The 23,622-nt window shown below is 66.5% G+C and overlaps 5 protein-coding genes across 5 annotated transcripts; 1 reads left to right on the top strand and 4 right to left on the bottom strand.

Annotated features, from left to right (window-relative positions):
• The first annotated feature begins 193 nt into the window (after positions 1-193).
• PSMC3IP (PSMC3 interacting protein) lies at positions 194-2,934 on the top strand. Its single transcript, XM_055789931.1, has 8 exons — positions 194-300; positions 475-581; positions 649-738; positions 805-916; positions 1,047-1,192; positions 1,684-1,737; positions 2,281-2,340; positions 2,438-2,934. The coding sequence occupies exons 1-8, from the start codon at positions 267-269 to the stop codon at positions 2,495-2,497; spliced, it is 663 nt and encodes a 220-aa protein (XP_055645906.1). The 5' UTR covers positions 194-266; the 3' UTR covers positions 2,498-2,934.
• A 213-nt stretch (positions 2,935-3,147) lies between these two features.
• On the bottom strand, positions 3,148-8,165 carry MLX (MAX dimerization protein MLX). The gene is made up of 8 exons (XM_055789930.1): positions 7,819-8,165; positions 7,522-7,558; positions 7,321-7,410; positions 6,771-6,877; positions 6,419-6,518; positions 6,048-6,147; positions 5,420-5,621; positions 3,148-4,854 (listed from the first exon to the last, which is right to left on the bottom strand). The coding sequence occupies exons 1-8, from the start codon at positions 8,146-8,148 to the stop codon at positions 4,798-4,800; spliced, it is 1,023 nt and encodes a 340-aa protein (XP_055645905.1). The 5' UTR covers positions 8,149-8,165; the 3' UTR covers positions 3,148-4,797.
• A 1,784-nt stretch (positions 8,166-9,949) lies between these two features.
• On the bottom strand, positions 9,950-15,387 carry COASY (Coenzyme A synthase). The gene is made up of 9 exons (XM_055789929.1): positions 14,716-15,387; positions 14,093-14,307; positions 13,476-13,607; positions 13,017-13,206; positions 12,494-12,558; positions 11,588-11,672; positions 10,841-10,938; positions 10,603-10,749; positions 9,950-10,295 (listed from the first exon to the last, which is right to left on the bottom strand). Exons 1-9 carry the CDS (start codon positions 15,311-15,313, stop codon positions 10,251-10,253), a joined length of 1,575 nt encoding a protein of 524 aa, XP_055645904.1. The 5' UTR covers positions 15,314-15,387; the 3' UTR covers positions 9,950-10,250.
• A 131-nt stretch (positions 15,388-15,518) lies between these two features.
• On the bottom strand, positions 15,519-17,915 carry HSD17B1 (hydroxysteroid 17-beta dehydrogenase 1). The gene is given in 6 exon segments (XM_055790022.1): positions 15,519-16,231; positions 16,333-16,516; positions 16,639-16,732; positions 16,832-17,011; positions 17,297-17,499; positions 17,501-17,915. Coding segments are annotated over 6 exon segments (1,029 nt in total). The 5' UTR covers positions 17,695-17,915; the 3' UTR covers positions 15,519-16,057.
• A 142-nt stretch (positions 17,916-18,057) lies between these two features.
• On the bottom strand, positions 18,058-22,010 carry NAGLU (N-acetyl-alpha-glucosaminidase). Its single transcript, XM_055790021.1, has 6 exons — positions 21,544-22,010; positions 21,254-21,401; positions 21,035-21,181; positions 20,791-20,876; positions 20,284-20,540; positions 18,058-20,072 (listed from the first exon to the last, which is right to left on the bottom strand). The coding sequence occupies exons 1-6, from the start codon at positions 21,948-21,950 to the stop codon at positions 18,856-18,858; spliced, it is 2,262 nt and encodes a 753-aa protein (XP_055645996.1). The 5' UTR covers positions 21,951-22,010; the 3' UTR covers positions 18,058-18,855.
• Positions 22,011-23,622: the final 1,612 nt, after the last annotated feature.

Genomic DNA, 23,622 nt, shown 5'->3' with positions numbered 1-23,622 from the left:
ACGGGCCTGTGCCGGCCCGGGCAGGCCGCTGTGCCCCGAGGCGGGCGGAGCCGCAGGCCGCCCCGCTGCTGCCGGGGGAACGGGCTGGGCCGGGCCGCCGGGGGGCGCTGCTGCCAGCGGCGCGGCTCGGGCGCGGGCCGGCGCTGGGGTCTCCCGCCGATCGGGGGCGGTTTGTTTTCCCGCTCGCTGATTGGTGGGGAGCGGGCGGCGCGCCGGAAGTGCGTCATCGCCGCTGGCCGCGAGCGGAGCGGGGAGGGAGGTAGAGGATGAGCAAAGGGCGCGAGGGAGCCGCTGCGGGCGGTGAGCGGGGCCGGGGCGGGGAACGGGCACCGGGCGGCTGAGCGGAGAGCGGGAGCGGGGCTGGGGCGGGCACCGGGCACCGGGCGGGGAGTGGGGCCGGGGCGGGCACCGGGCAGCTGCCGCCCTCCCGTTGCAGGCCTGGGTGGCCGCGGTGACCGGCGGGCTGTCCCACAGGAGGCGCCGCCGCCGTCCTGCTGCGGTACCTGCAGGAGCAGAACCGGCCGTACAGCGCCCAGGACGCCTTCGGCAACCTGCAGCGGGAGCACGGGCTGGGCAAGGCGGTGAGCGGGACCGGGGGCGCAGGGCGGGCCGGGGCGAGGGGCCCGGCTGACAGTGCCCCTCCTGCAGGCCGTGGTGAAGGCACTGGAGCAGCTGGTGCAGCAGGGCCGTATCCGTGAGAAGGCCTACGGGAAGCAGAAGATCTACTTTGCCGACCAGGTAAGCCCTGGGCCTGGGCCCTGGCCCTGCTGGCACCTGGCCCCGCTGACCCCTGCCTCACTGCAGGAGCAGCTCCCGGCTGCCAGCGATGAAGAGCTCCGCAGCCTGGATGGGGAGATTGCCACGCTCTCCGGCAAGGTGCAGGAGCTGCAGCAAAGCTGCCGGCAAATGGAGGCCGGTAAGTGTGCCCTGGCCACCCGACTAGCCCCCACCGGTACCTGGAGCAGCTGGTGGCCCCAAGAGCACAGGAAGCAGTGCCCTGGTCCCGTGCCTGTTGACCCTGCTGCTGATCAGTGCCTCACTTCTAGAGCTGAAGGAGCTGAACAGCTCCATGACAACCCATGAGGTGGCCAGAGAGATCGAGGAATTGAGGAAGGACTGTGCAAGTTACACAGAGAAGCTGGAGAGGATCAAGTCTGCCACCAACCATGTGACTCCAGAAGAAAAAGAGAAGGTAAAGAGCTGCCAGGGGCTGAGCCAAGCACCAGCAGCAGAGCCTGGGTCAGGGCTGGGCTGATTGTACCAGGCTTTGCATCAGGTTACCCATCCCCAGTCAGACTGACACTGATGTGAGAGAGGCAGGGGCTTGTGCGGGCCCTGCGCTGCCCCACAGGGCCTCTGCGTGAGCCTCGGCTGTATGTGCGATGGTGACAACTCTCAGGGTGTCTTTAGGCAACAGCCTGAGCTGCCTCTTCCTTGCAAACCTTTGCTTCATGTGGTCACCTGCCACTTGGTCAATTTGTCTTTCCCTGTCTTGCCTGATCCGTTTCAGGGAGATGTTCATGTCCCCGCAGGGGCTTCATGAGCTGCTTGTGCTGTTAAATAACCTGTTGGCTGTAGCTGGGACATGGGGTGGGCTCCAGACGCTTCCCGGCATTGGGCTTACGGCAGCTTCGTGGGGCAGCTGCTGCTTGGTCAGTTCTCATGTTCTGTTGCTGTTCGCAGGTCTGCAGTGAGCAGAAGCTGTACTGCAAGGAGTGGCGGCGGAGGAAGCGAATGGTAATGGTCGTGCCATGGAGTGGGGTGGGTGGCCAGCACCGGGGAGGTGGTGGTGACAGTCCTGCGGTGACACTGACGCTCTGATGGGGACGTGGGGTCTGCTTGGCACCTTGTGGAGCCGCCCCTGTTGGAGCTGAGCACCTTCCCACTGCTGCAGTGTGGAGTGAGGAGGCCTCAGGTGAATGCCGTAGCTGTGGGGCAGGGAGTGCTGCGCCATCCCTGCTCAGTGCCGTCTCTGGGGCCACGCAGGTTCTGGGGAAGACTTGTGGGTACCAAGGTGATCCCCTGGGAAAAGGCTGTGTTGCTGCAGTGCCCAAGCATACCAGCCCCTGCAGAGCTCTGCCTGTCCTCAGGAAACAAACCAGCCTGTCCTCGTGTTAGAGGGCCACTCCCATGCTGTCATCTGAGCTGCAGTGACTTGTGACATCCCTACGGGGGATAGTCCCCAAGGGGGATAGTCCCCAAGAGCTGTAGCAGGGCTACCTGTCACTGGCAGCTCAGTGTGGCCATCGTGCAGCCCTCACAGCACCCCTGTCTCACCAGGCAACCGAGCTGCTGGAGGCCATCCTGGAGGGGTACCCCAAAAGCAAGAAGCAATTCTTTGTAAGTACCGAGGCCGGGCTCTGCCCCGCAGCCCTGGCTCTGCCTGCGCTGCTGGGCCAGGGCAGCCGCCCTGCTGAGACACTCTGTGCTTGCACAGGAGGAGGTTGGGATAGAGACAGATGAGGACCACAACGTCACGCTGCCGACGGCTGTGTGAGCCACTGAAGGAGTCTTTGGCCCAGGGGGAAGGAGCTGATGCTGAGACTCAGCTGTTGGGTTGTTGATTTTGTCTCTTTTTGCAGGGCTTGGGCTCATCCTGTGTATATGCGTTTGTTTTAAAATGCTTTGCAGCTGGAAGGGTGGTCGGAGCGACTCGGCCCTGGGCCCTCTCACTCTCACTTGCAGAGGGAATGTGTTTTCCTGCCCGCCAGGGCAGTGAGGTGTCAAGGCTGGGTGTCCTCACGGGGCTGCGCAGGGGAGGCTGTGAGTGAGCAAGTGCAGTTACAGAGTCCCTGGTGTTCTGGTAAGAAAAGGAAGCGAATGAAATAGTGACCCCTTAGGCTGCAGAGCTCTTCGTGTATTTCAGCTGCTTCCCGCAGCGTGACTCAGTGGTACACCAGAACACAACCCATTAAACACCAGGCTTTCGGTTCAGCTGTGCTTTGCTGTGGCATTTTGCTCTGTTCAAAGGGTGGCGGGGCAGGGTTTGGGCTCTGGGTCGCAGCCACCGAGGGGAGGGGAAGGCAGGAGCAAGGAGAGGGTAACTAGAGCCACGACACTGGGCTGGGCTTCCAGAAACTACCCCTCAGTCTCTGAGCAGCGCCAGGGGAAGGCTCCAGGAACTTAGCAACAGAAGCAGAAAAATCATTAAAACATTCAGCAAAATTTATTTAATTACTTTTCACAATAGAAAAATATGTCGCTTTCACATGTGAGGTCTGTAAAACTCCACGTCCTCCCCCCAAGGCAGGAGGCAGCTTCTGGCAGAGCTTGTCCAGGGGTTCAGGCTGTGCCCCCTGTTCAGCTGCGGAGCCCGATCCCCACCCGCTCACCACCGAGAGCATTTTCTTCATCACAAAGCAACATCTTCCAGGCAAGACAGAGCTGACCCTGTGTGTGCTATGTCAGTGATGTGCACCACTGCAGGGTTTGACTCTGGGGCTTCCATCGGATTGAAAAAGGCACCCAAAGGCAGGGTTTGAAGAAGAATTTTGTATAAAAATCTCACACACGCCCTACAGTGGGTTCTCTGGTATTAAACAGGGGTAGAAGCAGTAGCTTAAACATTCTCAGGCCACAGCGTTCAAACCACATAACCTACAGCTGAGTGCTACTTCATCAACAGTGGAAAACCAGTGTAAAATAAATATCTGCTACCCCTGGAGTGGGAGCATCAACACAATTCCAGGGAACAAATCCTGCTGCCAGCACCACCGTGCTGGAGGATCCCCCGCACGCTCGCTCTGTGTGGTGCGCAGCCATCGCTTGGGCAGCAGCTGCACCGCCCCACAAAGCGCCAGAGCCATGACCCAGCGTGTGACAGGTTGTGTCCCAGCGAGCACCTCTCTGCAAAGCTGAAGCTGATCGTGCTTCAGGATGATTTCAGTCATTGATAAAAACAAAAATCAAATCAAGGCTCAAGGCTGGTTATATATATATATGTGTGTGTGTGTGTATATAGAAGTTCTAAGGAGCAACAAGAGCTTGTGGCAGCGCTGTGCTACACCCACTGAATTACTTTCCCGCAGTATGGCCACATCAAGGGCCAAGGGCAGAAGCCAGGCGTGTTTCAGCACGAGCAGGAAAAGGCTGCACAGAAAACTCGCTCCCGTCTCCCTTTCAGGGGAACTGCAGCTACAGCAGAAGAGGGCAGGTTTTAGCATGTCGCCGGCACGTGCCGCCAGCTCTGCACCAGGGAGGTCCCAGCTGCGCCAAGCAAGCGGCTCCCTGGCAGCGATGGGCTCGTCCTTCAGCTCTGCCAGGCTTCCCCAAAGCACCTACGCAACTAAAAAACCTGCCCCACAACAGCTGCATCAGAGGGAGGTATGAGAAAACCCGAAGTTAAGAGGAGAAGCCTCTTCGTCACCTGTTTTAACAGAAACCAACGGCTTTTAGCATGCGTTCTTGTTTCACTCCCCCCTCCCCCAGGATCGGAAGGAGTGGTGCTGGAGGCCTGAGGTTACAGACCAGATCTGCTCTGTAGCCAAAAATCGGTGGCACAGGCACACCCCCCTGCGCCAGCCTGAGCTAAAGCCTCTGGCACCTTAAAAATCCTCCACTCAACACACGCTTTTTTCCCCCCTTTGCAGAATCCCTACAAATATTTGGTAACATCAACTGTGGAGCAGAGGTGCCTGCACAGCCTTGGTTTGGTTTTGTACTTAATACAATAAATAATTCGGAGAAGCTTTAAAAACAGCCACGAGGGAGACGGCCCAGCCTTTCTTGGTGCCCATCCCCCAGGCCCCCAGGCAGGAGGTGTCCAGTCCCGGAGCCGTTGGTGCTGCAGGGGGAGGCTCAGTAGAGCTGACTCTTCAGTTGGTGCAGGACCCCGATCGCAATGTCCCGCAGTGTCTGGGGCAGAGAGGAGACACCATCAGTTGTTCCAGTGGAGGAACGTTCCCAGTGAGCCCAGACTCCCACTCCCTGTGGGCAACCCCTGGTCACAGCCCCAGGGCTGGCACGCGCAGTGCCCAACACCACAGCACCGGTATACGGGAAATGCTCCCGCTTCTGTTCCGGAGCCGCAGAGCCTCAGGCAGCCGCAGCAGCACAGGGACCCGGCCCTGCCTCAGTGCCTGCCCCCCTCAGAGGTTTCTTACACCCCAGAAGAGCTTTAGGTGTCTGGAGAGTCTGATGGGGAACAAGCAGGACCCTCCTTCCAAACGCTTTCACCCTGGCCAGCTTTCAGCACCAAACCAGTCCAGCAGCTGGAGCGGGAGAGGCTGGAGCTTGGGCACCCATCCTCCCCACACCCCCACCCTGCCCCAGCCCAGCCCTGGTTACATGTTGCCCTTTTGGAAGCCTCAGGAGAGGGGACACCCGCGCCCGGTCCCGTGCTGGGTGCAGATGGGCGCAGCGGTCTCTGCCGCGTTCCCCTCTGCTGTCGCAACAGCCCACCCACGGCTCCAGAGCTCACCTGGGGTTTGCAGTGCTCCTCAATCCAGCTGAAGGCGCGTGCCGAGAGCTCCTGAAAACTCGTTACTGAGATGGAGGCGTTAAAGGACTGGAACAGGGAATCCATAATGCCTTGGAAAACATTGAACTTCATTTCATCAGAGACCTGCTCCTTCCCCTCATTCGGGTTGTCCTGATAAGCTTTCACAATCTGCTCGTAGTTCCTGAAACAAACCAAGCGCCCCGTGTTCAGCAGCAGAGCGAGGCCTCCCACACCCGGCTTCTGCTCGGCTGCGGGGACAGAGCTCGCTGCCTCTCACTGGCCATTGAGAAACTGCTGCAGGGATGGGGAGGACCAAGAGTTTACGGAAAATCCCGCAAATAAACACTGAGAAGCTGCAGCTGCTCCTGACACTGGGAGCAGATTCATTTTCTGACTCAGATCTACATTCACACTAAACTCCACCAGCTGACCCAAGTCAGACCCACATCAACGAGCCCCTGGAGGAGAAATGATGACAGTGGGCAGGGACAGGTTTGAGACTCCAGGTGCCAGGCTGCCTGCGAAGCACTGTGTACCCACAGAGCCTTGCAAGGACAGGGGGGAAAACAGCAGGAAGATGGCAGCGCCCCAGCAGCTCCTCCCTTACACTTTCATGATCTTCAAGGCCATCACGTCTTTCCTGAGGGTAGAAACTTCCTCCTCTTGCTTCTTCTTTTCCTTGTGCAGGAACTGGATGTAGTCAATGGCTAAGCATGAAAACACAGAGTGAGGATTTGAGAACACACGTGAAGCCCTAAGACCCCACAGAAGGTGCCTGAGCCTGGGCAGCATCAGCTCCCGGCTGCCCTGATTCTCCTTGGGGAGGTGACTGAGTGGGGGTGGCCAGCACCTAGGCTCCCCCAGAGCATCATCACACCAGAAGGTCCCCAAGTGCTGCACCTCCACAGTGCATGGCTCTAGCGAGGTGGTTTGAGGGTTGGTAGCATCCCCCTCCCTCTCCCCACCCTCAAGACTCACTTTTCTGGAGGACGATGGCCCTGCTCGGCTTCTGGGAGCCTACGGAGAAATCCTGTTGCTCACAGGTAGGAACGATGGCCTGCAAGTCATCGTAGCCTTTCTGTGGGGAAGCAGAGCCACAGTGCATGTCTTTGGAGTTCAGCAGCGTAAGACCACTTGATTCAAAAGGTGTCAAATCCCAGCTCCCTCCACACAGCCAGTCAGAGCCAAGGTGGCTCCCAGCACCCTTCTGTGGATCCAGCAGCAAAACAAAGGGGAAGGTGCCAAAACCAGGAGGGTGCTGAGTGCCACAGGGACCCGGGAACAAGCAAGTCGCTGCGCTCTGCCAGCACAGGCAGCCCTCTCAGGTTACCTTGATGGCATCTCGCCTCTTCCGCTCCGCCTGGGTGTGCGCCCGCCTGCGCCGGTCCTTGTAGGACTCCTTGTAGGACTCCTGGTGATAATCGCTGTCCTCATCGTCTGCGCGGAGAGAACTCGTGTGAGTGTGAAGAGGCCTGGCCGGTGAGCTCCCGCAGCGCGGGGCACAGAGGCACACGGCAGGGCTGACAGCTCAAGGTACCAGCTGAGCTTTATGGCTGCGGCCCCCAGACAGCGCCCAAGGTGGGGGTCAGCGCCAGCAGGTCAGGCCAAGGACAAGCGCTCCAAGGGGCCCCACCAGCCCTTCCCCTTGCCTTGTGGAGCTGGGCAGGGGGGAGACACCTGCAGCTCCCCTGAGAAGGCACCAAAACCCAACTGACTCCAAACACTGCTGGAAACCACAGAATTCCTTGAACTCCTGGAATCCTGCCCAGCTGCACTCGCACCCTTGGCAGCGGGGTGAGGGCTGAGAGCCCAGCGACATGCCGGGCACCACGGTGAGCAGAAAGACCCACAGTCACGGGGGACAAAGCCCGGAGACCGACCTGTGTTGGGGACAGACGAGGCGCTGGTGGAGCCGATGCTGTTGGCTCGTGACACTATGCTGCCTTTCCTGGCGTTTTCCATGAAGAGCGCTGGAAGAAGAAGGTTTCACGGAGTAAGTGACAGACCAGGCCGCGGCACCGAGCAGCCGCTGTCGCCATCAGGCTTCCGATAAGTGGCTGCAGCGGCCGCCAGGCACCTACCCGAGTCCAGGCCATTGTCGCTGTAGGCGGCGTCCACCTTGCGCGGGGCCGGCGGCGGGAGAGGGGAGATGTCAGCGGGGCTGCGGCACCAACCTGCGGCCCCCCGGAGCCCCCCCCCCCCCCCCCCCCCAGCAGCACACCCTGCCCTCCAGCCCCGCCCCCGCCCGCTCAGTGACTTGCGGCCTTTGCCCCTCCCCCTGACCCCCGACCCGCAGCCCTCAGCACCGGCCCCGGCGCCCCCGCCCGCAGCCCCGCGCCCCTCGCAGCGGCCACCCCGCTCCCGGCGCAGGGACCCACCTTCCCCCACGAGTCCTCGGCCGCGGCGCCGGGCGGCTCCGCCATCTTCCGCCCTCCCCGGTCATGTGATCGCCGCGGGGGCCGATGGGAAACGCAGTCCGCCCCCCCCGCCCCCCCCCGCCGGGCCGCCAGGGGGCGCGCCCAGCCCCCCGGCGCTGGCGTCACCGCCATGACGTCAGCGTGACGTAAGGGCGCTGGGTCCGGTCGGAACCTGCCGCCCGCGGCGGTCCCGGGGCCGGCATCTCCTCGGCGCCGCCGCCGGGCCGGGGCTGCTGCCGGTGACGCCAGGGCCGGTGCAGGGGAGCAGGCCGCTGCAGGCCGCAGCCACATCGGGGCCTGCAGCCCCCATCCGGGGCAGCAGCTGGCCCTGCGTGGCGGTGCGGGACACAAATGGGGTCAGAGAAATAAATTCTCAGTCGAGTGGGTTAAATAGACATTAGCAGGAGGAGGGCTGAGCTGAGGGCAAAGCCCAGCCAAAGCCAGCCTGAGCGCAAGAGCCATGGTTGCAGGGCCCTCGGGCAGGGGCAGGCAGCTGCCTGCAGCCCGACAGCACCTGCACATGGCCCTCGGGGGCTGCCGTCATCTGCTCTGCCAGCTCGCCCAGGAACAGGCCGGCCACCACCAGCCGCTCCGCCAGCTCGCCCAGGAACAGGCCGGCCACCACCAGCCGCTCCGCCAGCTCGCCCAGGAACAGGCCGGCCACCACCAGCCGCTCCGCCAGCTCGCCCAGGAACAGGCTGGCCAGCTGGGAGCGCAGCCCCAACCTGAACTCGAAGCAAACCTGGCCAGGAGCAGGGAGGCGCCAAGCCCCCGACAACAGGCAGGCAGCCCTGGCCCAGCAGTGGGACAGCAGCTGGTGCTGCCTGCAGCCCTGCCTGTCCCGGCAAGCCCCGCGCAGCGGGAGGCACTCACTGAGAAGTCCTGTGAGCAGGTGGCCATCTGTCTGGGCAGCCCTGGCCCGACCTGCCAGTGTCTCCAGGTGCCTGAAGAGGTGGCAGTTCCAGCTGACAGCCTGCGGCAGGGAGACGGCACCACACAACCCGACACCATTTAGGAGGCTGCTCTGCACCCGAAGCGTGTGGGGCCCAGCCATGCCCTGTGTGTCTGCAAGCTGGGATGGTCCCAGCATCCCGTCTCACCACCAGTCCCCACTCATGGAGCTGTTGGGGTGTCAGGCATAGCTGTACACCCCCCACCCCAGCGGGACACACAGCACCTCAGTCTTGCCCTGTCTACCCAGATCTGCTGGGAGCCCTGGAAGACCTTGGAGATGTAACACTCCAGGAGGGGCGGGAAGGTGACCTCGAGCCCTGCCTGCAGCACCTGCCTGCGGCAGGAGAGCACAGCCAGCTGGCTGCACCGTGACACAAAGAGCTGGTACTCCCCCATGCTGGCCACCAGCTCGTACATCTGCTCCGCTGAGTACCTGGACCCAGCGTGCTGATCAGGGGCCACACGGCCCAGCCAGTGTCCCTACAAGGGCCAGGACTGGGGGCAGCAGGAGGACTGGGGGCAGCAGGAAGACTCACCCGGGGACCCACTGCTCCTAGTGCCCGCTGGGGCCAATGCTCGCCAGCATCAGGAACAGCCACGCTGGCTGCACCAGCAGGGAACGGGGGAGCCCAAGGCACCTGGGGCAGTGAGGGGGTCAGGGAGCCAGCTCCATCACCCCATGGCACACCAGCCCCACCACTGTCTCACTGGGAGGCAGCCTTGCTGCCCACAGCACCCCGAGCAGCATCTGCCTGTGCCTAGCCATAGCTTGGCTCTGCCCAGCCGGTACCGGGCTGGGATGGTCCTTGTGCTCCCAGTGACATCATGGGTGGGTGCTGGGGGTGGGACTGCCCCCCCTGCCCATGGAACGGACCCGGCCGCACTGTGCAGGGCCCTGGCATGGGGACCCCCGTTAGCACTGTGTGTCTCGGGGGCTATAGTCCAACTGCTGGTCAGGGAGGAGAGGCAAGAGGGGGATGGAACCCCCCCAGACCCCCACAACCCCCAGAGCCGGAGGAGATGCCCCACAGCAGGAGCCCGGCAGGGGCTGGGGGTACCAGAGCCAGCTGCCGAGGTGGGTTTCGGCCTCCTGCAAGGGCACGTGGGGAGTACAGGGGACAGGCCCAGCACAGGGACACACAGAGAAGCCTCTTTACTGTCACACAGGCAGGTCCAGGCACCAGCAGGTTCAGCCCTTTGGCCCCAGGAGCTTCTGCTGTGTGTCCCCTGTCACCAGGGAGATGCCCCCAGCCCCTCTGCGGGGCTGGTCATGGTGGGTGGGTTTAGCCCCGACGTTTCATTCCTCCCCGGCACGGCCAGCTCACTGCCAGCACGCAATGCCAGCACGTGGACCCTCGCCTCCCATCCCACCGGTGTGGGATCCAGAGGGTTGGTGCTCGATGGTCAAGAGGAGCACAACCCCCTCAGAGGCTGCACTGCTACTGGTTCAGGCGCTGCTGCAGGAGCTCCCAGGCCTTCTCTACCTGCCAGAGAACACAGGTGGGGAGGCACCTCAGACCCCATGGCCAAGCTGGGGACAAGGCGAGCAGCACCATGGCATGGGCAGGAGTGTCACACGAGGACCCCATGCTTCCTGTCCCTTCCCTGCTGCGTTTACATCCCCAAATTCATCCCTCGTGGCCATGCCCAGAAGCAGCCTCGATGGCGAGGAGCACACCCAGGCACCATGCATGACCCGGGCACAGCACAGAGTCCTCTGGCTGTTGTGGTCACCCACCTCCCCCTTCGCTACCTGAGAGACCCCAGTGCTGCAGCCAGGCTGCGGCTCACCTGCTTGCGGGTGACGTCTGGCTCCCAGAGCGTGCACAGCACCACCTGCGACTGCTCCACTCTTTGGCTGTTGCTCATCTGGCTCCGCAGCCGGCTGTAAGCAGCCTCCTCGCTCAGCCCATCCCTGACCATGATGCGCTTCACAGCCTAGCAGGACCGGAGGGGACACTCAGGTGCTCGGCGGGGAAGCCAAGGACCAGCCCCAGCGGCGAGTGATGGGCCAAGGGGGATCGCCCACCTCCTCCTCTGGGATGATGGCTGTCCACACCTCATGGACCATGTCTTGCCAGCCAGCCTCCAGCAGCACGGCAGCGTCCAGCACGCACACAGCCTTTCCTACGGAACAAGGCTATTCCTCATTACCTGGCGAGTGCAAGGCAGTGCGACTGCTCCCTGGGGTCCAACCCAGGCAGTCCACTTACGCTCGTAGAGTCACACCTTCCTGCAAACTGGCAGCACAGACGAGTTACTGCTGAGCCAAAGAACCTCACGTTGGAAAAGCCAGCAGCAGGCAGAGGCTGCGTTTGCTTAAAGGGCACACCTGGGATGGCAGGTCTCCCAGGTATGGCAAGCTGATGCCTTCAGCGAAATGCCTAGCGAGCTACCAACAGTATCTCCCAAAAGCTGGAAAAATTCTGCTCCCAGAAGGAATACACACCACACTTGCTGCTTGAGCACTACACCAAAACCAAACTTGAAGCCACGTGGGAAAGAGAAAGCAACCCCCACCCTCCTTCAGAGCAGGAAGCTTGAGCGAAGCCTGTCCCAGCTGCCAGCCCAGCCGGGTGGAAGGGTTTGCTCAGAGCCCTGCTAGTGCAAATCCCCAGCAAGCTGCCCAGCAGAGGAGAGGGGAGCCTGAGCATGGACGATACTCCTGGTGCTGCCAAAAGCAGCAGATTCTGGCGGGCTCTGGGTCGTGGTGTGCTGCACAAGACCATGCACCCAACCCCCACCTTTGTGCTGCGATGGAAGCCGCCCCAGTTACCTCGAGCATCTGCTTCCCCAATCTGCTCCTTGACCATCTGGGCCATCTCAGGCCACACAATGTCCGTGAGACTCTTCAGCCGCTCCTAGAAAGGACCATGATGGGATTCAGTTACTTGCCCTCAGAACCCCTGGGCAGCCAACAAGGGGATCGCTGGTGGCAGCAGCAGTCACAGAGGACACCCAGAAAGCTAAAGCACGGGGCACAGCCCCGACCTGTTGCCTGCTCCGCAAGTGCTAGGACAGAAAGCTTCCATGCTGGCCAGAGGCTCTCATGCCTGCTGGTGGGGTCAAGGATCTTCTTCCCGTTATTTTCCTTGCCCTGCAGGCACAGCAGAACCTCTGTCTCTGCTGCGAGAGGCACTTTGCAAAGGCCCACCCCACAGCACAGCAAGCTCCCGATGCAGCAGTGCCCACGCGAGACCCATCCGTCTCGGGGGAACCCCTTGAGCTGCCTTCATGCTTGGGCCGGGGCAGCCCGCAGGACCTGAACGGACGCGCTGGCCTGGCCAACAAAGCAAGGCGCAGCGAGTCAAGTTCAGTTGCCGTGTCACCGAGCCCCGCTGGGTAAAGCCCACATCACGCAAGGGCCAGAGAACACCAGCTCCGCGTACGTCAGGGCTGTTGTTCCGTGCTGGGTAAAGGACAAGGGTGGGACAGAGGGGACAGGGATGGGGACGGGGAGGCAGCAGCAGCTGCCGAGGCGAGAGGAGCATGTCCAGCACAGCTACTGACTGAGCTACAGAGAGGGGATCTCTGCGTCCTGGCCTGTCTGTACGTCACTGCAAGAAAGTACAGTCAGGAAGGCGTCATCAGCTCTAAGAGCTGAAAAACGAAAAGCCTCAGCACAGATGGAGAGCTCCCCGCTCATGAGATTCAATATTGACAGTCTCTGTGCTGCTCTTACATGGTTTCCAAACACTTTGGCCCCAAGGACTTTCCTGTTTATCGTCCCATCTTCAGTCAAGATTTCTGAAAGACAGAAGCAGAACAGGCTTGGGAGGAATGAACGCAACTCACTTCCCTGAGGCGAGCCAAGGGCAGAGTGAAAGGATTTCAGCACGGGGCTCTCAAAGGGCCCCAGAAAGGAGCTGTAGGACCTGCCCAGGCAGCTCTTCACCTTACCCCAGAAAAGGACAGGGAAAAGCTTTTCCTAGACGAACGGCAGCCCGGTTTAGCCTTCCCCACTAGCCATTGACAGTAGCTCGGACACGGGATGCGCAAGGTTTGGGGAAAGCACTGCCTTGCCCGGCTCGGGCCTAACCATCAATAAATCAGCTACAGAGCCCCGCTGGGTGGTGTGGAGCCCAAAACCCATGGGGAGGGAGGGGAGCGCAGGCCAGGCCAGCTCTCTGGCACGCCAGGACAACGGCACACCTCTCCCTCCTCTTTCTCCTCCCAGTCTTCCCCACAGCCTTTGGTAGCTCTACCTGCCCCGAAGGTTGCCACCACCTGCTTGTAGGCAGGGCCACCAGGGACATAGACAGCGTGACCCAGCTTGTCAGCGTCGATGAGGAATGCTCCCAGTTGTCCCAGGAGCTTGGCGATAGAGGTTTTCCCACTCCCGGTTCCTCCAGTCAGGCCGATCACGTATGGGCGTGAAGGCAAGGCAGGGTCTTGCTAAGGGAAGAGAGAAAGCCGTTGCAGGCTCTGCTGGAGAAGGACCCCGAGCAACCAGCCTGGAGACAGGCATGACGGGTCCTAGCCCTGCAGAGCGGGGCCTGATCCTGCCAGGGGCCAGTACAGGCAGCAGGCAGTCCGTCCTCCCAAACCTGTCCTCTTGCAGCAGTGGGACAAGCGGGCTCCGCAGCTCCCGAGGTTGCCACCCCTCCTCCCCGGCACACCCCGGCACACCGTTCCCACCGCAGCTCTGCACCCATCCCCCTCACCCGTGGGGGCCGCAGCAGCGTCCCCAGCAGCCTCTGCCGGAGGCTGGAGGAGCTGATCTTCTCCTCCTCGTTCTGACTGTGGTCGGGGTCCTTCATCAACACGATCTCGTAGAGAGCCAGCTCGGGGAGCCCCTGCCGAGAGAAGAGCACCCCGAGAGCCATCAGCCCTGGCAGCCGCGAGGTGCAGCAGAGGGAAGGGGGCTCAGCGGGAGGTCAAGGCCTGAACGAAGCAGCACAAATGAGGCTGCAGCCGCCCTCAGCGTCCCCACGGGGCAGCTCCATCCCCACGAGGGACATATTCCCCCCAGCCAAGAGGCAAAGGGAGCCCATGGAGCTGCCCGTTTCCCCCCACACATGCGGGGCTGTCAGCACTGCCGGGGGTCGTGCCGTGCACAGAGGCTGCTGCACCCATCCAGGGGCAGCTCGGCAACAAGCACCCATCCGCAGGGTGCCGGCAGACACGTGTGCTGGCATCCTGCCCTCACGCCCGGGCCACGGCACGCTGGGGCACCGACAGCCGCAGCTGCTCACCGAGACCCGGTTTGCCCAGAGCCAGCGGCAGGCAGGGGCGAGGGGGCGGGAGGGGGCAGCCCACCGGGCTCCTGCGCAGGCATTACGTTTTCAAGTCTCTTCTTGTTCACGGCCTCCCCTCCCCTGCGGGTCTCCTCGCTGACCACCAAGCACTGCAGGTCAGGGTCCGTGACCGAGGGGCCGTAGGGGTCGGCTAGAGGCACGATGTCGTAACGCAGCGAGGGCTTCACGTCCTGCAGGAACTCGCGCAGCTTCGCTGCTCGCAGCTCGTACGGCTCGATCAGCTCCGGCAGGACCTTGTCTGCCAGGCACCAGGAGAGCGCAGAAGCAAAAGAGCGTCCGTTTAATGACGTGCGGCCCCCGGAGCACCGGCAGAGAGCGACAGAAAAGCAGGAGTGGGAGACAGGAGTGGGAGATGGAGACAAAACCCACCCGTGACTTTGGCAGGCTCCCCCCTCCGGCTCCCCTTGCCCCTGCTGCCCCTCAATGCCACAGCCGCACACCTGGCCTGCTGCTGCAGACGGGACACCAGGTCCCCTCTTGTCACCCTGCCCAGACGGCACCGCCTGGCTGCTCTGGGTGCGTGGCCGCCGGGACCCCCACACCCCCGGCCCACTCACCGCCCTGTCCCAGTCAGCACCACGCCACCCCCTCGTCCCCATACCGGCTCCCCCCGTCCCCGCATGGTGCCGGCCGCCCCGGGACTCACGGCGCAGCAGGTCACCGTCAGCCACCCCGGCCAGGAGCCGCTGCCGGGCCAGGAGGCAGCACACGCTGAGCAGGAGGCGGTGGGCGCCATGAAGGCGGTCGAAGGTGCCGCCGACCGCCACGTCGGAGAAGTCGGGGAGCGCCGCGTCGTGCTCCTGGGGGTGCTCCGGGGGGTCCCCCGGGGGGTCCGCCAACAGCAGGGCGGGCAGGCGCGGCGGGCAGCCGTAGGCGGTGGCGGCCAGGCGCTGCAGCCCACGCTGCACCGGCTCGGGCGGGCCCGGTGCCTCGGCGGCGGGGGCCAGCAGGACGCGGGGCGGCCGGGCCAGGCGGCCGCCGGGGCTCAGCAGGACGCGCAGGTCCAGGCCCCGCTGCGCCGCCGCCGCCGCGTAGAGCGCGGCCAGGGCCCGCAGCAGCGCGGGGCAGGCGGGGGGCGCGGCGGGGGGCGCGGCGGGCCCGGCCAGGCGCAGCCCCGGCTGCAGGTGCACGTACAGCGGCCCCGCCACCACCCCCGCCGCCGCCGCCACCGCCGCCGCCGCCCGCCCGGGCAGCGCCGCCAGCGGGGCCGTCAGCACCAGCAGCCCCGCGCCCGAGGGCGCCATGGCCCCGCCGGAAGCCGCCGCCGCCGCCGCCCCGGAACGGCCGCTCGGGGGAAGCCCGGCACCGCGGGGGAGCGGCGGGACCCGGCCCCGCCCGCCGGGGGAGGGGCGGACAGAGCCGGCCCCCCCCGTACCCGCCCCCCGGCACGGCACCCGCAGCCCCGCGGAGCGCGGCCGGACCCCGGGGCGGAGACAAGGGAACCCCCGGGACCCCCCCTGGGCGGCGCAGCTCGACGGGAGAGACGGCCCGGGAGCCGTGCGGCTGCAAAGGGCTTGCTGGGGACCGACCCCCCCCCGGCACAGCCCCCGCCAGCCCCGAGCATCGCGGCCGGACTCCGGAGCGGAGACAAGGGGACCCCCCTGGGACCGGGCTGAACCCGTGGCAGACCCCCAGGCAGCGCTGCTCGACGGAGGGATGGGCCGGGAGCCGTGCGGCTGCAGAGGGCTTGCTGGGGACCGACCCCCCCCGGCACAGCACTCGCCAGCCCCATGGAGAGCAGCCAGACCCCTGAGCGGGAGTGGGGGACCCCCGGGACCGGGCTGAACCCCCGGTAGCCCCCGGGCAGCGCTGCTCGACGGGAGGGACGGGCTGGGAGCCGTGTGGCTGCAAAGGGCTTTATTGGTGGCAGGCAGGGGGCTGCTCCCCCCCAGCCGAGGAGCACGGCCCGACCCTGGAGTGGAGGCGGGGGACCCCCCAGGACAGCCGTTACGGGGCTGGGGCTCCGGGGCTCCCCTGATGCTGGTGGCTCAGGGCCGGGCCCCGCCGGCCTCGCCGCCGTGGCCGAACACGAGGTCGTGCATGGCCCGCAGGTACGCGGAGCCGTCGGGGCTGGCCACCCTCAGGCGCCGGAGTGGGGCGAAGAGCTGGGTGGTGACGCAGCGCAGCGGCGGGCAGGGGGTGCCGATGGCCTCCAGGAACACCTTGGCACGGCAGAGGGGTCAGACCCGTGCCCAGCACGGCCCTGCAGCCCCCCTCCCCCGGCACGGACCCCTCGCGGAGCCCCTCACCCCCAGGGACTGACCTGCAGGACCTCCTCCACCTCCTGGGCCCTGTCCTGGAAGAGACTCCGGCAGTGCTGCAGGTACCGCAGGTAAAGACCCCGGGTCTCAGCATCCAGGCCCTGCAGCTCGCTGCCCTCGGGCTCTGGGCGCTGCAGGTTGGCCAGGAAGCTGGTGTTGACGGGTCCACACTCCACCAGCGTCAGGCTGCGAGGGGGAGCAGGGTGGCAGCTCTGAGCCGCTGTGGTACCCCCCCCCCCCCCAGCATCCCTCCGTCCCGGTGCTGGGCGGGCAGGGGCACAGCCCCCCGCGGCGCTGCCGGCACTCACTGGATGTTGAAGGGCCGCAGGACGATGGCCAGGCTCTCGCACAGCCCCTCCACCGCAAACTTGCTGGCGCAGTACACCGAGTTGAAGGGCAACCCTGGGGCAGAGCCGCACCCTGAGTGCTGGGTCCCTTCCCCGCAGCTCCTGGTGCCACACGGTGCCGGGGGGGTCCTGCCACAGCAGGGTCAGGTCCCACCTTGCAGCCCCCCGATGCTGCTGGAGACGATGATCCGGCCGGCCCTGCGGCGTTTCATGGTGGGCAGGAACGCCTGGATGGTGCGGATGGCCCCAAAGAGGTTCACCTCGAAGATGGTCTTCATGGCTTGGTCAGAGCAGGTCTCCAGGGGGCCCATCAGTCCCACCCCCGCGTTGCAGACTGCCAGGCACAGCGCTGGTGAGCCAGGCACCGCAGCCCCCTCGCGCTCTCCGGCACCCCTGGCACCAGGGGCCCTTCCCTGCCGACGGGCCAGCGACCCTCAGCACCCACAAGCCCAGCTCCTGCACCCCTGCCCTGCTGAACATCCCCCGTCCCAGCCCCAGGGCTGCCGGCACCTCCCGTCATCCAGCATCTGCTACTGGTACGATGGGGAGGGTCAGCAACCCCTGGAGAGACCCCCCCCAGCCACCTTGGGCACGGTGGGGACACTGGCAAGAGCCGTACCCAGCACATCCAGCCGCTGCCCCTGCACCTGCTGCGCGGCAGCCGCCAGCGAGCGCGGGTCGGTGACATCGAGCTGCAGGACCTCCAGCGTGTCGGGGCAGTGGCCCCCGAGGCGCTCCAGCAGCCGCTCGCCCTTGGCCAGGTCGCGCATGGTGGCATACACTGGGGGAGAAAGCAGGGCACCGGTGCCACCGAGCTGCTTGGCCGGTACCGGCACCAGCTGCCCATGGCGAGGTGCTACCTGGCCCTGGGAGACCCCCCGGGGGTGCCGGCCCCTCCCGGCGCAGCGTCACCCCTTTACCTTTGAACCGGCGAGCGGTGTCGGCCGCCAGGCGCGCGGCCAGCCCCAGGCCGATGCCCGAGGAGCAGCCGGTGATCAGCACCGTGGTTTTCTCCATGGGCAGGCAGTGCCGGCCGGAGGGGCCGCGCGTTTAAGAGGGCTGGGAGGGAGGGTCCCCCCGCCCCACGCCACGGCTGTTGTGTCTGCCGCCTTATCTCAAGGCCCCTCCACCCGCCTCCCTGCCCACGCTTGGGGCTCCCTGCGCCTTGATGCTCGCGCAGCTGCCGCGATAAAGACCCCACGGAGCCAAGGGGAGCTGCAGCCCCGGGGGTTGGCACCAGCCAGGCCCAGCACCAGCTGTGCTGCACCGTGCCAGGTACCCCGGCTGCTGGCACGTGGCCGGCAGCGCATTTTTCCTGCTCCTCTGCCCCCCGTTTTGCACAAGTCCCATGCTGGGGAGAGGAGACAGACACACGTGGGATAAAAGCGCTCAGCGGCCAGGATTTTAATTGCTCTGCAGGCGAGCAGCACCGCAGGCGAGTGGCACCACAGCCGGGCTCTGCCCGAGCCCCAGCTGGGGCGGGGGGGGGAAAAGGCCCAGAGGACCCCGGGCCGGGGAGCGCGGCCCCAGCACCACCGCGGAAAGCTCAGCAAAGTCCCTTTCCATACAAAAGGCATGAAGCGTGGCCGGGGCCGTGCGGTGGCGGGTCCCCACGGGCACTGGGGTCCATGGGGCAGGGAGTGCCCAGCGCAGGGAGGCACAGGACCTCACCAGGAGTGAGGCCAGTTGCCTGCTTCCCCTGGGGGAGGGGGCTGCTCTGCCCCCCCCCTCCCCTGCTGCCAGCTCCCCAGCTGCTTCATCCGTCAGCCAGCCAGGGCCCTGCGGCAGGGACACGTGTGCCCCATCCCAGCTCCCGCCGAGCTTCCAGCTGGGAGCGCTGGGACCGCAGAACCTCCCTGTCAGGGCTCATGCAGCCCAGCTTTCCCAGGGACAGGCTCAGGGCCGTCAGGGAGGGCTGAGCACAGAGCACAGAGCAGGATGGTTCCCTGGGGCAGAGCCTGTCCCCCACCCAGTCGCCAGCCCCCCTCGGGATGTATCCTGCCCGCGCAGGGGAGACGGCAGGTCCATGCTGGCTGGGGGCCAGCGGGGCTCTGCGCCTTCATTCCAGCACAGCCATGACGCAGCCGTCAGGCCAGGAGCTGCAGGGGCCTGGACGCAGGAGGGCGCGGGGGTCTCTGCTCTCGCTCCCAGGGGGGGCTCTGGCAGCACAGCCTGGAGTCACGCCGGCCCAGCCCGGCTGCGCCGCAGGGCGCTGGGGTAATACTTGAGGAACAGCTTCCTGGAGATCTCCAGCGTGTCCCCGGTCGGCACGGCTGGGTAGCGCTTCTTGTTGTAGACGAAGCCTCTTTCCACCTGGAAGACAGCCTGGTTGAACTGGTCCTGGTGGAAGGGGCTGCCCGAGTTGAGGCTCTCCACCAGGGCAGAGACAAAGAGGCTCCAGCGCACGCCATAGTAGTCCAGCACCAGCCCCCCCAGCTGCTTGTTGGCGTAGTCCAGGATGTTCCCGCTGGGACCCCAGAGCGTCACCTGGTTCCGGGCGTTCAGCTCGTACTGCTCAGCCTCCCGGTCGCTGGTGGCCACGGAGCGGGCGCTCTCCAGCCAGCGGCCCAGCAGGAAGAGGCTGTGGCTGGAGAGGAGGCTGTCCAGCTCCGGCAGCAGGTCGTATACCAGCACGCCGCCGGCCGTCAGCAGCTCCGGCAGCGCGTGGCTCTGGAAGGCCTGGCGGATGCTCAGGTAATAGTCACCCACCAGCTGCTGAGCCGCCTGCCGCGTGACGTCCACCAGGTCGTAGCGGAAGGTGGGGCTGGAGCCCAGCTCCGCGCTGGCGCTCAGCAGCAGGCGCCAGGCCTCGTACACGTCGCTGGCGTTGTACCACAGCTCCGTGTCCATGTGCAGGGAGGGCCGGCGCACCAGCGGGCTGCGGTTATGGTTGACGCAGACGCCGGTGCAGTTGTACACGCTGCGCAGGAGCAGACGCCAGGCACTGGCCGCGGCGGCATTTGGGGCACCGTAGCGGCGCTCAGCGTAGCGGGTCACCCAGCTGGGGAGGTCGAGAGGCTCCTGGCGCCAGCCCAGCTCGTTCATCAGCTCGTACACCATGTCGTTCTGCTCGATGCCCTCGGGCACCAGCCCGGTGCCCACCATGGTGGAGTTGGGGAAGCGGCGAGCCGCGAAGGGGCCGTGGTTGATGGCCTCTACGGTGCCAAAGAGGCCATGATTGCCCCCGAAGTTGTGCAGCATGCACCAGATGAAGGGCTGCCCGTAGAAGGACTCCGTCCACTGGTAGACAGGCTTGGACTCGGCAAAGAGGTCGAGAACAATCATCCTGCCGAGGGGCACGCCGTGCAGCAGGGCCCGCACCTGCGCCGGCTGCCAGAAGTCGGGCTGGTGCTGGAAGAGCCATCCCTGCATCAGCCACTGCGCCTCGGGGTCAGCTGGGGACGGAGGTGCACGAGGTGAGGGTCCCACCAGGCAGGTGCCCCGCGAAGCCCCAGGGCCACCAACCACCCCTCTTAGAGGGGGCTTCGAGGGTCTGGCACCAACGGGGTCTGCCGATGGGTGCTCACGCAGGGCCCACAGCCGCCTCCCCCACAACCATCCCCACCTAGAGCCCCCCGACCGGGCTGGCACCGCACGGTGACCCACCTCCCGTCATCGACCTGAAGACGGCCTTGCTGACCCTCGAGAGATAGGCAGGGTCCGAGGAGAGGGGCGTCATCTCGTTGAAGGTGTCAGCGCTGTAGATGTGGTCCGTGCCAAACTCCTTGATCAGCTCCTTCAGGAAGAGGGTCCCGATCACCTGGAACATGGGGTCCTCCGGGTCCAGCAGGTAGGTGCATGAGTAGGTGCAGTCGAAGTGGCTCCAGCCCCCAAGGCGAGTGGCATTCACGTGTGGGAAGACCCTGCGCCAGAGGGCAGAGGTGGGCATAAGGAGCAGGATGGGACCACCATGCCCCTGCAGGGACAAGGGCAGCCTCCCGGGGCAGCTGGCACCGGCACAGGAGGGGCAGGAGCTGCGTTGGCCCCAGGTGCAGCCGGCACAGGCTGGAGGTGGGAGTCTGGGAAGGGTCTGGGGCTGAAATACTGGGGAGGGGGCTGCAGCCAGGGCTGCCCTGCCCTGGGGGGTCTGTGCGCACTCGGGGCTGCACCCACCGAAGGATCCCCTGGGGCACGTGGCCTGCGAAGGCCGGCAGCACCGTGATCATCCCCAGCGAGCGCATCCTCTCCACGATCCGGTACTGGGGGAGAGAGGGAGGGAGGGAGCGGGGGGAGGGGAGCCCCCAGCTCCCCACGAGGAGTCCCCCGCCAGCGGCTGGGGAAGGGAGCGGGGTCCCTCGGGCAGGGGGTGGCGTGGGCCTGCCCGGGGTGGGCGGGCAGCCCCCGGTGCCCCCGGTACCTGCAGGTAGAGCTGCTTGAGGTGCCAGGCGGGCGGCAGCGGCCCTGCCCAGCCGCGCAGGTTGCCCATGCGGTTCCAGGCCAGGAAGGCGGGTCCGGTGAAGTAGGCGTCGATCTCGGTCTGGTTGAGGCCCAGGGAGCGGAACACCTGCGCGGGGCGGGGGGCTCAGCCGTGCTCCCCCGGCCGCCCTGCCCGTGCCCGCGGCCCCCGATACTCAACCCGCTGCCAGGCCGCCTCCTGCCCCGCGAAGGCCGGGGCCAGGTTGATGCCGCTCAGCGCCATCCAGTCGATCTCCCGCTCCCAGCGCGCCCAGTCCCACCAGGCGTAGGAGTAGCTCTGGGCGCAGGCGTTCTGGTAGAAGCGGAACCTGGGGGGGAGCGGGCGGGAGGCTGCGGGCTGCGGGCTGCGGCCCCCCCCGCTCCCGTTACGCAAAGGCGCCTTGTCCCGGGCTAATGAGGCGTGAGGCGCGCCCGGCCCGGTGCCCGCCCGCCCCGCCGCGGCCCCGTTACCTGCCGGGGGCGGTGGCGCGGATCTCGGCCCGCAGCCGCGGCAGCGGGTCGGGCAGGCGGAGCTGCGCCCCGGACCACGAGAGGTGGCAGCCGCAGAAGTCGCGCAGGTACCGGTAGAGCCCGGCGGCCGCCGCTACCCCGCTGGAGCCCGTCACGGCCACGGCCACGGCGGCGCCGGGCGGGGAGCGCAGCCGGTAGGTGTCGGGGCCACCCGCCGCCAGCGCCGCCTCCACCGTCAACGCCACGGCCCCGGCCCGCGGGCCCAGCAGCCGCCGCGCCAGCGCCCGCACCGCCGCCGCCTGCCGCGCGTCCCCCGCGCCCGCCCGCGCCGCCGCCAGCACCGGCAGCAGCAGCAGCAGCGCCAGGCCCGGCCCCGGCCCCGGCCCCGGTCCCGGCCGCGCCGCCATCGCCGCTCCCAGCCCCGGCGCCGCCAATCGGGGCAGGGCGGGGCGGGGCCGAGCCGGTACCGGGGGAGTGGGCGGGGAGTGGGCGGGGAGTGGGCGGGGAGGAGTGGGCGGGACCGCCCCTCGGAGCGGACGTACCGAGCGCGGCCCGGCTCCGCCGCCTCCGGCTCCCCGCGGGGCTAAGCGCCGCCGGGGCTGCGGGGCGCCGGGACCGGGGCTGGAACCAGGACCAGGGCCGGCACCGGACACCGGCGCCTCTGGTCTGTTTTCGTATCACGTTTTCCACCCGCGAGGCCAACCGGGCCGCGAAGTCTCGGAGCATCCGCCGGCTCCGGGCCCCCGGGACGGAGCAGTACCCGCCCCCTCCCCCGGGGGGGCGCCCGCTCCGGCCTGGAGGGGGCGCTGCCACACCGGGCACAGGCGCCCGCCGGGGCCCCGAGGCGGGGGAGCGGCCCAGCTCTTCCGCAGCCCCCGGGACCCGGCACAAAGCCCCGCTCCGGCTGCCCCCGAGCCCCGGGGCGGAGGCGGGGGGAGACTAGCCCGTGCTGCCGGAGGGGGTGGGGGGGCGCAGACCCTCGGGGGGCGGGAGGGGCCCCCGGAGGGTCGGGAGGGACCCCGAGGGGGGCGCAAACCCCCGGGGAGGCTGCACCCCAGCTCCGGGCACCTCCGCGGCTGTGTCGCGCCCGGGGGCTGCCGGGCAGACGGCCCCGGTGCTCGCCCGCCCTGGGCAGGGTCCCTCGGGGACCCCAACGCACCGCAGCGCAGCCGGGCCCCAAGGCTGCTGCGGGGGCACAGAGGATGGACCCCTCGGGGGGGCAGGGGCTGCCGCAGGGGCTCTCCCAGCTGCCGGGGGGGCTGCCTGGGCATTCCCGGGGCAGAACCCGGCTGCGGGAAGGGAGGGACGAACGGGGACCCCCCCACCCCGGGGGCTCCAGCCCCCCCCACCCCCCTGCGGCGGGGCCAGCCACGGAAACGGGCCGGGACTCCGCGATTGCCGGCGGGGGCGGTGCAGGGCAGCGGGGCAGAGGGTAGCGCAGCCGCTGCACACAGCTGGCACCGGCGGGGGGGCCGGGTCCCCATCCGAGGGGCGCGGGAGGGCAAGGGGCAGGCTGGGCGGCTCCCCACCCCCCCCCACCCGGGGCAGCAGGAGCCGGGAAACCCCGGCCTGTAGCTGCAAAACACGCAGAACCCCCCCTCCCCGGGCAGCCCCCAGCCCTGCAGGAAAGGGCTAAACAAACACAGCCCTCCTCGGTGGGGAGTGGGTTCCTGGGGAGGGGGGGGGGGGGTGTGTCGCCCCACGGCTTGTGATGCTGGGAGTGGGGCAGCAGGCAGAGCACATTTGCCCCAGTAGCCCTGGGGGGGCACCCACACCCTCCCGGGTTTTGGCTTTTTCCTCCGGCACAAGCCGTGGTTCCACTCAGTTACAGGTTTAGCGGGGCAGGCTGGAGGCTGCGGGGCTGGACAGACCCCCCCCCTCAGCCCCCCCTGCTTGGGATGTCAGCCAGGGCTCCATAAGCACCGATGGGCACACGGTCCCGTTTTACAAACCAGCTCTGCCCATCCCACCCTACGGGATCCCAGGGCAGGAAAAGGTCCCAGCTCCCCCCAGGCAGGGGGGGTACCGGGGACCCCCCTTGGGAGAACGCAGGGGAAGCAGAGAAAAGGCCACAGCGCG

This window comes from Falco peregrinus, chromosome 18 (genome assembly GCF_023634155.1).
Source record: "Falco peregrinus isolate bFalPer1 chromosome 18, bFalPer1.pri, whole genome shotgun sequence".
Taxonomy (NCBI): Eukaryota; Metazoa; Chordata; class Aves; order Falconiformes; family Falconidae; genus Falco; species Falco peregrinus.
Note: the sequence above shows the minus strand (reverse complement) of the source record. Positions and strands in the feature narration are given on the sequence as shown.

Excerpts from the sequence above, each read along its gene's own strand:
- MLX (XM_055789930.1), bottom strand. The coding sequence starts at position 8,148 with ATGTGGCTGCGGCCTGCAGCGGCCTGCTCCCCTGCACCGGCCCTGGCG. Across the intron at positions 6,148-6,418 it reads GGCCATCGTCCTCCAGAAAA|CCATTGACTACATCCAGTTC; the intron begins GTGAGTCTTGAG and ends TTTCATGCTTAG. Across the intron at positions 4,855-5,419 it reads AGGAGCACTGCAAACCCCAG|ACACTGCGGGACATTGCGAT; the intron begins GTGAGCTCTGGA and ends TCTCTGCCCCAG.
- NAGLU (XM_055790021.1), bottom strand. The coding sequence starts at position 21,950 with ATGGCGGCGCGGCCGGGACCGGGGCCGGGGCCGGGGCCGGGCCTGGCG. Across the intron at positions 21,182-21,253 it reads AGGAGGCGGCCTGGCAGCGG|GTGTTCCGCTCCCTGGGCCT; the intron begins GTTGAGTATCGG and ends CGCCCCGCGCAG. Across the intron at positions 20,541-20,790 it reads GTGCCCCAGGGGATCCTTCG|GGTCTTCCCACACGTGAATG; the intron begins GTGGGTGCAGCC and ends CCTCTGGCGCAG.
- PSMC3IP (XM_055789931.1), top strand. The coding sequence starts at position 267 with ATGAGCAAAGGGCGCGAGGGAGCCGCTGCGGGCG. Across the intron at positions 739-804 it reads AGATCTACTTTGCCGACCAG|GAGCAGCTCCCGGCTGCCAG; the intron begins GTAAGCCCTGGG and ends GCCTCACTGCAG. Across the intron at positions 2,341-2,437 it reads AAAGCAAGAAGCAATTCTTT|GAGGAGGTTGGGATAGAGAC; the intron begins GTAAGTACCGAG and ends GTGCTTGCACAG.
- COASY (XM_055789929.1), bottom strand. The coding sequence starts at position 15,313 with ATGGCGCCCTCGGGCGCGGGGCTGCTGGTGCTGACGGCCCCGCTGGCG. Across the intron at positions 14,308-14,715 it reads TGACGGTGACCTGCTGCGCC|ACAAGGTCCTGCCGGAGCTG; the intron begins GTGAGTCCCGGG and ends GGTGCCTGGCAG. Across the intron at positions 10,939-11,587 it reads TGGGGAAGCAGATGCTCGAG|GAAAGGCTGTGTGCGTGCTG; the intron begins GTAACTGGGGCG and ends CTTGTTCCGTAG.